At 35.4% G+C, this 14,098-nt stretch overlaps 2 protein-coding genes across 5 annotated transcripts in view; one reads left to right on the top strand and one right to left on the bottom strand.

Moving 5' to 3' along the window:
• Positions 1-1,926, bottom strand: part of LOC128014132 (chromatin remodeling regulator CECR2) — a 28,471-nt gene extending 26,545 nt beyond the window's left edge. For 2 of the 3 annotated variants that reach the window (XM_052597450.1, XM_052597451.1), the window contains exon 1: positions 1,634-1,925. In XM_052597450.1, coding sequence (XP_052453410.1) covers positions 1,634-1,753 — 120 coding nt within the window. In that variant the 5' untranslated portion in view covers positions 1,754-1,925. Of the gene's footprint in view, positions 1-1,633 lie in introns of all 3 variants that reach the window. The other variant, XM_052597452.1, reaches the window with a different exon arrangement.
• Positions 1,927-2,206: 280 nt separating this feature from the next.
• On the top strand, positions 2,207-14,054 carry LOC128013940 (mitochondrial glutamate carrier 1). Of its 2 annotated transcripts, XM_052597140.1 has the most exons (12): positions 2,207-2,250; positions 3,077-3,301; positions 3,447-3,615; positions 4,709-4,847; positions 4,962-5,084; positions 5,883-5,938; positions 6,073-6,163; positions 6,850-6,965; positions 7,173-7,359; positions 9,234-9,403; positions 11,633-11,708; positions 11,818-14,054. In XM_052597140.1, exons 4-12 carry the CDS (start codon positions 4,828-4,830, stop codon positions 11,957-11,959), a joined length of 981 nt encoding a protein of 326 aa, XP_052453100.1. In that variant the 5' UTR covers positions 2,207-2,250; positions 3,077-3,301; positions 3,447-3,615; positions 4,709-4,827; the 3' UTR covers positions 11,960-14,054. The 2 variants fall into 2 exon arrangements, with proteins under 2 accessions (XP_052453100.1, XP_052453099.1); XM_052597139.1 differs by lacking the exon at positions 3,447-3,615 and having other exon boundaries at positions 2,208-2,250.
• Positions 14,055-14,098: the final 44 nt, after the last annotated feature.

Here is a 14,098-nt window from a genome sequence, read left to right as displayed (position 1 = left end):
CAATGACTTGCGCCTGACACAGACTCCCACCCTCTGAATGTAAATCCTTTGACACTGCATTGACAGACAGTGCCTGTAATCTGGGATCAAGCCTTAAATAAGATGGTGCACATAGTAAACATGCAAAAAGATGTATGATGCAAAAAATAAAAATCAAACATGACCCAAAAAAAAGGTCATCCCATAATCACCCAACATGCTAATTAGAAACCGGTAATTGGCTTGATATCTTTTTTAAACAAATATTAACTCTTTAACAATTAGTTTGTTGATAATCTACTGATCAGTGGCATCATTTCTCTATGAAATATAGCATCTACAGTAATAAAACTATTGTTTGAATAATGACTTTAATTTATTCTCAAGCAATTCTGCATAAAATAAATCTACAATTAACAACAGCAGCAGCAGCTGCAAAACAATTCAATAAGTTTTATTTAACAGTAACAATTGTTATTATGAACTTATTATGAACGGTCATTTCTTCATATCAGACATTTATAATAATCTATCATAAAATAATCCCCATAAACAGGGCAGTATTGGTTCCCAACCGATCACGCCAGTTAACTTTTTTTCTGGAAGTAGCACGCGGCGATCAGCACCTCAAATCCCTCCTGCAATAACAAAGCCAGTGACCAGCATGTTTCACACATGTGGGGGGTCGAGATGGACCGAGTCTACTGACGCCAGGGACAAATTCACTGTTGTTTCCAAATGTAAATTAAGGGGGAGATGTTAAAAATTAGGTGCCAATGTAAATACGACTATATATTTAAATGTTTGTGGCTTACGTTTACATCGGTAGGTCAACTTGAGACTAATTTCACAGCATCAAAAGTGACTAAATCAATAATAACACAAACAAAACAAACAGACTGTGTGGAACAGTGACCGCTTCGAAGGCAGCCTGTGATCCAACAACACATTTGTAACCCAATAATCATGAACTTGGCTTGAGTTTATAACAAAGGACCACGCTTAAACAAAGCACAACAAAACAGGCTCAGGTGATCCAGTTAATCAAGTCACTCGAAAGTTTGAGTCGATCTTATTCGACGCCACTTGCGGCGTGAATCTCAAAATGAAAGAATGAAAACAGGTCTTACGAGAATCGACATACGACATTAAACTCCTTAATATAAAGCTAAAGTAGAAACAGACCGATTGTATTAATAATTTGTTGAACTTAAAAAATACGAAACAAAGTCTAACCTTCAATATATAAGTTAATTCAACGCAGGCAGTTTATAAACAAAGACAAAACCAAACACGACTAACCACTTACAAAACAAGTTTTATTTTTCATAAAATCGTATTTTGATGTAAAAACGAATCACAAACACAGGAGCCAGCACGTCCAGTGTTTTGGGCAGGCGGATGGTTGGACGGTTAATTCTGTTATTATATAAACCAACGCTAAATAACCAACTGACTTCGCCAACATCACTATCAGAGAATTGCGTTGGCGTACCATTATTAACGTTAACTCGCTAACAGTGTAAATGTTGTTGAAGTAACAAAGTCATGTGGCTGGGAAATACGGGCAAGTTGAGTTTGTTTTGTTTAGTTTCGTTTTAATCAACCTGGCGGAAAGGAAAGGGAGGCGTAAGTGCGTACAGGTATAATTTACCTCGATTTCAAAGTCTGGTAAATTGAACGCCGTCCTGAAGAGAGAGCAGAAGTGCGCTATGGCGGGGACTTCCCACCAAGACTGGATCTCCTCCACAGAAGTTATACATCCCTGGGACATTTTTCTGTTGTCCAACGAGTGTCTCACATTAAAAAGTGTGACTTAGACGATTCCGCCCGGCGTGTTCCTCACATATGACTTGTTTAACTGAACAGTAAAACTTGTTGTCCTTGCGGAGCAGTAGCCATTGCGACGCGTAGAGTCGTACAATCTGTTTCAATCCGCATTTCACAGGAGGAGAGCAGATGGGCTGGGCGCTACCATCTGCGACGGGGGGAGGGGTTTACGCGCATCAAAACAAATAAAATATCACAACAAATCAGACTAAACCTTTGTGATATCTGTTGTTTGCAATATAAGCCATTTTAGTAACTAGTTGACCTGATCGAGTTAAAGTAACAGACACAATACCTCAGTTAATCAGTTTTGCGGTCAGGTGTCTTACCTTCTCTTTAAGTGGTATGTTCATTTAAAGGGAATGCACACACATTTGAATTTCGCTGAAAGGGAAGTTGCTCTGTTGTTATAATTGGAGAATCCTCGCGAGTGATCTAGAGGTGAACGACAGAGAGGATGCTAATACATTAGACTGACATTTTGCGTTTAATTAGTGTAATTTGTTTATTAATTTAGTAATTTTTTATATCATAAATTATTTGTTTGATTTAACGTTTAATTGTAGTAGCATTAAAATAAGACAAAGCAATGAAGTCGTTGTTTAGTAGTTTTATTGTCGCTGTTGTTTGTTACCCACAAAAGTTGATTGGCACTGTAATTTATTGCGCTAAAGTTGTTTTTAAATAGTGCTGTTGGCATAGTGATTATAAACATAAATTGGCATAAAAACATAAGAATGACACAAATTTTTAAGACTGATACATTTTGACTAATTGTAATGATGTTAATAACAGATTGGTGTTCAAAATATAAGGACCCAGCGCCCCCTGTTGACACGTAACGCACACTGTCGGTGTGCCTTTCTATCTATCTATCTATCTATCTATCTATCTATCTATCTATCTATCTATCTATCTATCTATCTATCTATCTATCTATCTATCTGTCTGTCTGTCTGTCTGTCTGTCTGTCTGTCTGTCTGTCTGTCTGTCGGTCTGTCTGTCTATTTCTCTATCTGTCTGTCTTTCTATCTGTCTGTTTTATAGGTCTAAATAGCCCTTAGTCTACATTTTTATTGTTTATAATTTTTGTTAAATTATTTGTTAATGTATCATAAGATATACTTTATATTTTTCTGTTTACAAAAACTTAATGTGAATATTTAAAAAAAATGTTGTTCCCAAACAGTAGCATATGCTCAGATGAAGTTGTGTAATGCAATGTGCATGCTTCTGTTTGTGTGTATATGTGTGAATGTGTGTCAAGTTTCATTAGTGGAAAGCTGTTCATTCCCTGTCTATGTCACTGGGAGTCGCCACAAGAGGGAGGGACTTAAGCACCGAGGGACAATGCTTGTGTTTGTGCAACGGCCCCCGAGAGGCGGCGGGCTCTGTTGGATCTCTTGTGCCTGACTACGGCTGCTGCACATATTGTCAGCGTGCAGAGGGGGAAGCGGACCACTTGATCCGACCGGTCAATGCACTGACAGAGGTAAGAACATGATAATCATTCTCTCAAACTTGGGAATTGGTAAAATAAGTAAGCTTGCGAGAAGGGGGGTCTGTTTGAGGTAGTTGTGCAAAGTCTTAGTAAGGGAGTGCTCAGGGACAAATCTCACTTGTCTGTGTTTTGGCAGTGGAAGGGTTTGAATAGAGCAGGGTTGAAAAAAAGTAGTGCTGAAGAGAAAGGCATGCTCAGAATGCCACTGGCTTCAGAAAAGACAGAGCGAGAGGAAGAGAGATGGACATTGAAAAGGGAGGATGTGAGAATGCCGCAGGAAAAGAGAGAATGGAACCCCAAATGAGGTGAGAGTTAATGGAAACATATAGTAGAGTAAGGTTATGAGAGGGGGACTTTAGGACAAGCAAGGGAAAAGAGAAAGAAGTAAAAAAAAGTGACACAATAAAAACATTTAGCCGAAAAAGTGTAAAGAAATAGTGCAATTTGCAGTAATTACTTTAGTTCAAAACTGTTTTAAACTTCATATTCATTTTTGTAATTGTTATGTTTGCAGTTTATGACACCTTATTAATTGTGAGAATATTTAAGTGATTCAATATTGTAACACTTTACAATAAGGTTTCATTTACTAAAAATATTATTTAACATGAACTACCAATCAAAAATACTAATACTTATCAAAAGTTGTATATGTTAATATAATTTAATGGAACCAAAATAACATTAACTAACCATGGACAGTTGTATTTTTATTATCTAATGTTAACTGAGATATAAATGATAATAAATTAAATCATAATAATGAACACTGTAACCAATGAACTGTTCATTGTTAGTTCATGTAAGTCAATGCAGTAACCGACATTAACTACTAAAAGCTTTTTATAAAGCGTTACTTTAAATCTTTTTTTTAATCACAGGAGATTTCCTTTCTTGTGTAAATTTTCACCTGAAAAATTATGAATGAAAAAACAAGTGTCAACTACTCAAAGTTTAAAATGCTTTACATTCATCTTCTCTAGAAAACTACAATCACTGATATACAGAAATTAGATTTTCTATAAGATATCTATATTTGGATCTTCTTTAACAAATGTTGTTGATACTGTGTTGAAGAACAGGAAATCATGTTGATAAGTCCCTCACCTGTTAGCGCTCTTCTCAAGATTAATTCAAGAGGTCACAACCTCATTAGCAGCAAGATTAGAAAGACTTTAGAAAGGAGGATGTTCTCTGTTTGTGCACCATATAAAAGTACTATACAGAAAGTAAAATCATATTATGCAAGCAATAGAAAGTCTTTTTTTATTGCAGAACTTTATTCTAATAAGTCATTCTGGAATCACAGCTATCCCGCCCGAACTTGTATTTTTTACTTTTTTTTTTTTGGTTAACAGCAAGTTCCAAAGTGATTATTATTATTTTTTTTTACCAAAGAGAGGCTGTAAAGGTTGGCACATCGTGCCAAAAGGCTGGCCGATAAGTCGCGGACGGTTTGTGCGACACTTTTGCAGCAGAGAGAGAAGAATTGGAGAAAATCATCAAGTTTGGCCAAAATGGCCGAGAAGAAAGTGAGGTAAATTTTCCACTTCCTCTAAAATTTGAGATCCATTTAAGCTGTTATATCGACATGTTTTTGTGTGTGGTTTTTGTCCTGCATGTGTGTGTGTTTGTGTTCTGGTGTTCACAGTCTCCCTGCTAAGCTGATTAATGGGGGTGTGGCTGGACTGGTGGGCGTGACCTGCGTGTTTCCCATTGATCTCGCCAAGACCCGCCTCCAAAACCAGCAGGGTGCTCATGTTTATAGTGGAATGTGAGTTCAACATCTTTATGAGGTCCAATAACTATCCCCCACTTTGTTTTGGGGTCCTGTGATTTTAAGGTACAGTTTAAAAATAAAGGTTCTTAAGTGTAATCTGTGGTTGCATTAAGATCCTTAAACTTCCATTAAATTTTTGCATTGCACTAAAAGTTTTAAAAAACATTTCTAAATCTAAAAAACAACCGCTTATGGTTTCACTAAAATAAAGTGAATGGCGAAAGCAGCATGTGAGAGTGATTTACTCTTGGCGGAGGACTTTTTACTAGTTGACTCAGAAGATGCAAAACAACTTGAGTCGCATACTTTTCCATCTTTGATCTGTTTATGCTCCCAAATATTTTTTCATCCCTTTTTAAGTAGCTTGCACTAAGATATCTTTATGCATGTGTGATCACATTGAGATGAAGAGAAGTACTCTCTGTAGTGATGGTGCGTAAGGAACTCTTTTCTTCTTTGTACACTTATGTAACAAGCTAAATACCCAAGTGGTTTGTGGGCAAGAGACAGACTGCTATGTTTTCAGCTCTTTCTTTCGCACTTAACTAACTCCTCTAAGAATTCTTTGTGAATGTCTAATTTGGCTGTTCATTATACACAAACATAGAGAACATTTCAGTTTCACTGTTTAAGAGATTTATTCTGGTTGTTAAATTACATTCATATGGAATAAAACATAATGTATTTGTTAGGGATATTTTATAATGAATTGTGATTTCATTACATTTCAAATTGCATATTTTACAACCAGATTGCATTAACCATTTCGAACATTTCTGTCTTGTTATGAAGGCTGGACTGTTTGGCAAAGACGATCAAAATGGAGGGCTACTTTGGCATGTACCGGGGTATGAACTTTCTCTTCTTGTCTCAAAATGAACAGTGTTATTTCAAACATTAATAGTTTTAATTATTTACATGTTCTGGGATATTTTGCGTATGTTTATGTTCTCAGAATTTCACTTTACTGTGTTTTTCTCAGGTGCAGCTGTGAATCTTACACTGGTCACTCCGGAGAAAGCCATTAAACTGGCTGCCAATGATGTCTTCAGACAGAAGCTCTCCAAAGATGGGTAACCACCACTTTTTAACCATTTATGAAAGCATTTCATTACAGTTTGGAATATAAAGTTATAAACCTGCATGACTTTCATTTTACTATAGAACACAAAATGGCTCTGTTTGCACTTTGTTTTTCATTCACTAAAAAAATTTGCACACTTTGAGTTTTTGATTTACCAAAAAGAATCGGCAAACTAGAGTCTGGTTGTGCTGTATGTTACTGATTCACTGAAATGAATCAACTCATTAGAGTCATATGTTCAGGAATCTGACTTCTCTTTGCTGTGCTGTATTTTGTATTTCCCTAAATTGAATTAGAGTCCCATTAGAGTCATTTTTTAGAAATTGAACCTCACAGGTTGCACTGTATGTTTCTGATTCAATGAAATAAATTGTCTAATTAGAGTAAATACTTTGAGTGACGGGACTGTGCTGGTTGTGTTGTGCTGGATGTTTCTCATCTGCTGAAAAGAACTGGCTCAGTAGAGTTTGGAATCAATAGCTGTTTTAGGAAAACAGTGCAGGCAGCTGTTTTAATATGGTTCTTAACAAAGACCTTAGAAAACATTATCTATAAGCTATTCCACAGAGGCATCTGGGTCACCAGCTGACTAATCTAAGCAATTATTTATTTGGTGTATGCAATAATGATCATTCTCTCATTCGTCCCATCTGTCATTGTATCTGTCACCCACAGAAAATTAGCTCTGTGGGGGGAAATCCTTGCGGGCTGTGGAGCCGGAACCTGTCAGGTGGTAGTCACCACCCCCATGGAAATGCTAAAAATACAACTGCAGGATGCTGGAAGGTTGGGTAAGTGTGTTTATTATGCTCCCGTGAGTGTTGTCCAAGGTATGTAGGTCTCTATCTTAGGATGCCTTACTAAGTACAAAGGTTAGCCAGAAATAAGCTGTTTGAGTAGAATGGTGTCCACCGAACTGCAGTTCCAGTGTCATTACACCACAAGATAAAATATATTGAAGATATGAGTTGTAACTTCTCCACCTTTGTCTTCACAAGCTGCTCAGCGGACTGTCGCTGCCCCTGCCTCTACCGCTGGTCCGACCCCCTCGCTGGTGGCCTCTCGGGCAGCACAGCCGGGCACCAACGCCCGTCCTCAACCTTCAGCGACCCGTATCACCCTAGAGCTACTGAAGACTCGAGGCCTCGGGGGGCTTTATAAGGGAGCAGGTGCTACTTTGATGAGGTAACAGACAATCAGCCATATAACCAACAGGAATATGGACTATAAGGAATGTTTTTGATGTTTTCAAGGCGTATACTTCACTTACAAGTGAAAAAACTTTCATCATTTACTCCACCAAACTTGCATGACTTTGTTTCTACAGTGGAACATAAAATGTTTAATTTTTAACATATTGGTAATGGAGCTTTCAAGGTAAAGAAAGAAACCAAAAGCACTGTAAAAGTAATTCGCAGGACTCATGTGCTTCTTTTGAAGCAATACAAATCATCATTTAGTCATGAATAGACTCTATTTGAAATTGTCATCCATTAAAATATTTCCCTCCAGTAAGCCTTTACAACTTGTTCACTGAATCAGCTAGAATTAAAGAATTGAATCAGTCTGATTTGTACACAAATCATTAAAATTGGTTGTGTGAACTAGATCAATAAATTAAGTGCAAATATCAGTGATCAAATCAGATCCAAGTCTGGATTAAATGAAATTTGTGATCATCTTTCTTTGCTGTATGTTTGTGTAAAGTGAAACCACTCCTTGAATGAGGAAAAAAATGGACTTGATTTTATTCATAGGGAACTGATTCAAATGAATTGACAGAAGTAATGTTGTGCATGGATGAATCATTTATAATAAACTATGCAATATTGCATTAAAATAAAATACAAATGGTCAGTTTTGATTTTATTGTGGTCCGTTCACACCAATAATATTAACTATGAAGATATCTAGATTAGTGTCTACATCAGTATACAGTAGTCTTATGTTGTCTGTCACTTTAAATGCTTGAGCTCTGTAAAATTGAGTGGTTCTGATTGGCTGTGTATATTTTTGTTACTCACAAGTTGAAAAAATAGCTCTGAAGTGATTCCATTGAAATATTTCCTGTGTGTCACAGTCATTATAATTATGAATGGAACTTTATCATTTTAATTATCGTCCTTGGTGTGAATCGGCCTTAATTCTTGAATCAGACATACCTACTAAAGACTTTAATAGAATAACAACTTAGGTTTTAGTTTGTTCATTGTTTAGTTTGTTCTATTGTATGACTTAGGATATAGTGCATGAGTTAATGGACAGTTTTTATGAAATTCTTAGGTGTCTTTTGAGAGCCCAATCATCATACACTTACATCATATAGTAACAGAAACAAAGGAATTCTTTGAAAAGGTCACCTTTTACGTTTCATAGAAGAAAGGAACTCATAAAGATTTGGACCATATGACACCCTTATAAATAATAACAGAATTTGCTTACAGCTAACATAGCTTTGTTATTTGACCTAAAAGGATAGTTCACCTTCAGTTGCTGGTCCCCATTGACTTCCATAGTATGGAGAAAAAACAAACAAACAATGTAAGTCAATGGGGGCCAAATGAAGGTGAACTATCCCCTATCCCTTTATTATTTGGTAAAATAACTAAGCCATATTAGCCGATCAGTATCTCGATCTTTTGCAAACCTTCAGTGACGTCTTAACTAACTTGTAACAAAAGGATGAATATACGTCACATGACCTTTCACCTTTAGCACCTCCCACACAAATAAACCCACTCACCTATCCTTGAGCCCTCCCCGGCAGCCTGTGATGTAATCCCAGCTGAACTGATGTAAGCTGCCAGCTGTCAGTTCTGATCTGTTATTCATCGCTTCTAATTAACCGGAGGCGGAATTCTCTTCTTAATGGCATTCTAATCAGAACCCAGTCTGTTGTCTCTAGGCCTACACAGCCTAAATTTTATTTCTACTCTCACACTTTCATGTTTTACATTTACAGACTAAAACTAATCAGACACCGCGATCAGTCACGACTCATCAATAACGTCCTGCAGCTATGTCTACATTCTGTGGCTCTGTTTCTGTTCTCTGTGCAGGGACGTCCCGTTCTCCATGATCTACTTCCCGCTGTTTGCCAACCTCAACGCCGTGGGCCGCACTAATGATTGCCATAGCAGCCCCCAGGAGCGGGCCCCCTTCCTGCAGTCTTTCGTGGCTGGCTGCACGGCCGGCTCAGTGGCAGCAGTAGCTGTCACTCCCATGGACGGTGAGATGCATGCAAGAGAGGAGTAGAGGAACACAGTTTGCTCTCTCTCCTTTGGAAATGTTTGCAGATAAATGACTTCCAAGCCTGTAAAAATCATGCGCTGCTAGGAAACTGTTGGGTGTTCACAGACAGTTGTTATGGTTTTTATACGGCTAACAGACACTAAATAAATATATATTTTTTGAATATATATATATATATATATATATATATATAATGTAATTATATAATATATATAGTATATCATATACAGTAGTCAACATTTGAAGTGGAACAAAAAAGTTAATCAAAGTTGCCCTAGGACAAGAACGGGTATTGTTTTGGTTTTAGGACAACTTTGATGAAAGGTTTTGATCCACTTGAAATGTTGTCTACTACTGTATATAAAGTGTATATATATTGTATTATGAATCCAAACTTGCCTTCTGCATATATATATATATTTATGGTTCTCATTAGTAGCTAGTAACATTAGAAAAAAACAGCGTGACGATTGCATTTAATAAGTGTTATTTTATAATTATAGTTATTTAATATTCTTTATTTACTAGTATATTCATCAATATATGTATTTTATATAATATTTTGTTTGTGAATATTTTGAGTTTGATTTTTGTATTTTCAGTTTTCAATTTAATTTGAGTTTATGTTAAAGTAATTTGTGCTTTTGTAATTTTTATTAGTTTATTTTATATGTACATTTAGCTTTATTTATTTTTTTATTTAGGTATTTAATAACTTCAACTTTTTTACTTTATTTCAGTTAGTTTCTTAGGTAAGTTTCTTACCTAATCTTTATTATTTTATAAGTATTATATATTAAATATTATCATTTATTTTATCTCAGCCTTATTTCAATTAACACATTTCTTTATATAGTTTTAGGTTTTTTAGGTTTTTAAAAAAAACTTAACAGATGTATCCACAAATAGTTACTTATATATCATTTTTTTACATCTATAGTCTTTTGCTCAAGTACTCAAAAATGTATAACATTTAAGATTACTTCTAGTACTGAAGCTTAATCAAATGAATCCCTTAAAAATATTTTTTTTGTGGTGAATTAGGAGTACATTTTTACCTAACTCCCTAACTAGGTCACTCCCAGCCTTTCAATAAAGGCACAGAATGAGTCCTTTGTTTCTGAGTGATTAATTAGTGAAGTCTTTGTGCTGTGGTAGAGTCCTGCTGTGATGTGTAGACTTAAACACTTCATTTGCTTTGAAGAACCTGCAAAGTCTGCTTTCTATTCAGAAAGTGTACTGTTTATAGGTTGTCTCTACATCTATTTCGTCAGATAGATAATTCTTTGTCACCTAAAACATCAGTGAAGGGTACAGATGGATTATTTGGACAGTGGAAACACTGGCCGTTGCTTCAGTGTCTCTATTTGAAGATTTGGCCCTACTGTCTGCCACATTACATTGTTTAGAAGCTCATAAATAGAATACAGGAAACCTATCACCCAGTTTTTTATCACTTAATTAGACTTTTGTTACTATTTTAAGGGGATCATACAACATGACCGACACTAATTAAAGCTCATGTTCTTGAAGCCCTTATGCAGAAACATCTAATTAATGTTTAACTTAAATTAAAAAAAAACAGCAGCTTCAAAATTAGAAAAAAGAGTTTTGTTCTATTTTTGGAAATTTTAAACATTCCCCAAGGGAACCTATATACAGTAGCAATGTTGATTATTATGCTGAATCATGCTGCAACAAGCTGAATATGGACAAATTTTTAATACTTTAATCAGATTTCCTACATGTGGCTTCAGAGAATTTTGTCAGAGAACGTTTTTCTTTTTTTATATTAACTGCACTGCATTTAAGAATAATACATAAAAAAAATAACAAAATGATATTGTTTTAGAGAATGTAGGGAACATATGACAACAACATTATGAATATTTCAGTTGATGGCAGCCATTGACCCCCATATTTTTCCCCCCCACTATGGAATTCAATGGCTACCATCAAATTCTTTTAAGTAAATGACAGAATTGTAATCTTTGGATAAATCATCCCTTCAAAAGAATTTCTAAATAGTTTGTTCTTTAAAAACAAACAAAAAAAAAAAACAGTTCTTTTGAAGTGATCTGTTTGAAATATTAAAATTCTTGGAAATGAATCATACTAACTGCTGTGCAGGTGCAAATTTGGGGAATCAGATCTTAAAAATCATAAAATGTTAATTTATGTATCTATTAATATTTATAATTTTCAGTTATAAAGACCCGTCTGCAGACCTTACAGAAGGGCGAAGGAGAGGACTCCTACAGAGGCATCCTCGACTGCGTACGGTAAGCTTTATATTTGCATGTATTGATTCTTATAGGGTAAGACTATACAGTTTCCATATTCATGTATTATGTTATTTAAATGGCAATAACTCCTCTTTTTTTCCCATAGGCGTGTTATAAAACGAGAAGGACCATCTGCATTTCTTAAAGGGGCAGCGTGTCGAGCTTTGGTGATCGCTCCGCTCTTTGGCATCGCTCAGGGCGTGTATTTCCTGGGCATCGGCGAGCACGTGCTGGGGCTGCTGGGATAGTGGCAGGTGACATTACCTCAGTCATCATACACTTGGTACTGTTCCTACATGGGCCAAGGTATGAAGATGAGAGATGAAGGAAGACGTGGCTAAAAGAAGATCAAATGATGATAAAAGAAGCTCCCCGTCTGTATTTGTGATGAGGTTAATATGGAGGGAATTTCACATTACTAACCAAAGGAGGTTCAGACACTTTGGGAGAAGAGAGGAAGGTTATGTAACGTTAACATAAAAGCCTATATTGCACACTAACCATGTTTAAGTACCTAAAAACAGGGTTCTTTAGGTAAGACAGGGTCCTGTTCTGACTAATCTGGAAGGGTTTTTTGTCCAATTAATATTGTTTTTATGTCTTTAGCTACAATCAGTTTTAAGCCAACGTGATTCGTGATAATCAATTTAACGGTTGTGAACAAGGTCGATGTGTATTTAAAAAAGGCTTGAAGCCCATTTTCACCAAGGAATAAAAAAGAATGATAATTGTAAGTTTTTATCATATGATTCAGAATTTTTTCCTTGCAATTCTAAGAAAGAAAAGTCAGAATTTCACTCAGAATTTTGAGTTTACGTCTCACAATTCTGTTTTGTTTTTCCCCGCCACCAAATAAAATTTTTAAAAAGGTAATTGTGTGTTTAACAGGTAACAGCCTTGCAACTCTTTACATCTCACAATTCTGACTTTCCATGTTTTTGTCTCACAATTATAAGTTTATATCTTGCACTTTTGACTTTTTCCTCTGAATTCTGAGTTTACATCTCACAATTTTTCGCCACCAAATGAAAAAATAATAAAAAAATGTTTCTCACAATTCTGAGTTTAAATCTTGCGGTTCTGTTTATATCTCTTAATTCTGCCTTTTTCCTCAATTCTGAGTTTAAATCTCAAAATTGGGACTTTTTTTCTCTGAATTCAGAGTTTACATTTCGCAACTGTTTTTTTTTTACACCATTGGAATTTTTTTTTATTGCGGCTGTTTCTCACAATTCTGACTATTTATTTTGTTTATATCTCACAATTATGCTTAGAGTTCTGACTTAACAGCTGAATTGTGAATTGTTTTTTATTTGTATTTTTTCATAGAAGTCTGTATTCACATCTCAGAATTGGGACTTTTTTCTCTGAATTCTGAGTTTACATTTCACAATTAATTTTTTTTTTTTTCACCACCGAATAAATAAAAAAGGTAATTTATCTCAGAATTTTGAGTTTGTCTCACAATTGCAAGAAAAAAGTGTGAATTAAGACATGAATTCAGAATTGCCAGAAGAAAAAAAATCCCAATTATTAGATTTCTATTATTCTGTGGCAAAAATGGGCTTCCATAGAGAGGAGACGTGAATCAAAGAGAGGCATCTGTATAATCTAAATCAATGTTTTGGCTTTCTTCTGCTGATAACCACCATTTAAACAGCAAAAATGAGCAGAAACTGGGTTTAGCGTTTGCCGACCTATTCTGGCAGCTGCTTTAATTCTCGTCTCTCAGTAAATCTCAGTCTCTACTTGTGAAGAAACTGCTGGACACTGCAGCGGAGGCCTTGTCTTTCTATTACATGTTCCTCTGCGGGTCAAAATTCCTTGTAGGTAATATAATGTTGACCTAATATTTTTTAACGCTTCTTTAAATGATTTTGTTGAGTGCACAGTAAATTAAAAATCCAACAAAGCCTTATCTTTCCCACTCGAGTTTTTCAATGAAAAAGAACTAAATATAAGTACCAGTGGCTTCTTATGTAGAGAACTGATTTTGCTGGAGTTTTGTTTTTTCACATTCGGTAGAAAAAGGTACAGGGAAAAATGGAGAAATTAGATCTTGAATAGTTTAATTATGAGTGTACTTCTGTAAAAAGAAACAACAATAGCAGACAAATGCAAGATATTTCTGTTTCAAGTACAGTATTTTAATAATACAGAGAAAGAGATATTTTTTAAACATGTGTAGTGTCATATACCTGAAAGACAAGACTTGATTTCTGCGAAAAATAAATATCTCAGAGGTATATTCATATGTTATACTAAATAACTGTAATGAACAACATTCAATCTGTATTAAATATGCACGACTGGCCTCTTTGTTTATTAAATCACTGAAGAGTTTTTGTATTTGAAAGTTTCTTGAAAACATGATCAGAAGTCATTTG

The sequence above is a fragment of the Carassius gibelio genome, chromosome B25 (genome assembly GCF_023724105.1).
Source record: "Carassius gibelio isolate Cgi1373 ecotype wild population from Czech Republic chromosome B25, carGib1.2-hapl.c, whole genome shotgun sequence".
Taxonomy (NCBI): Eukaryota; Metazoa; Chordata; class Actinopteri; order Cypriniformes; family Cyprinidae; genus Carassius; species Carassius gibelio.
The sequence above is the reverse complement of the archived record's forward strand: the minus strand, read 5'-3'. Positions and strand labels throughout refer to the sequence as shown.

What these genes read in the sequence shown, in the direction of transcription:
- LOC128013940 (XM_052597140.1), top strand. Translation starts at nt 4,828, where the DNA reads ATGGCCGAGAAGAAAGTGAG. An exon ending in AGCTGTCACTCCCATGGACG is followed by an intron (nt 9,404 to 11,632) that starts GTGAGATGCATG and finishes TATAATTTTCAG; the next exon opens with TTATAAAGACCCGTCTGCAG. An exon ending in GGCATCCTCGACTGCGTACG is followed by an intron (nt 11,709 to 11,817) that starts GTAAGCTTTATA and finishes TTTTTCCCATAG; the next exon opens with GCGTGTTATAAAACGAGAAG.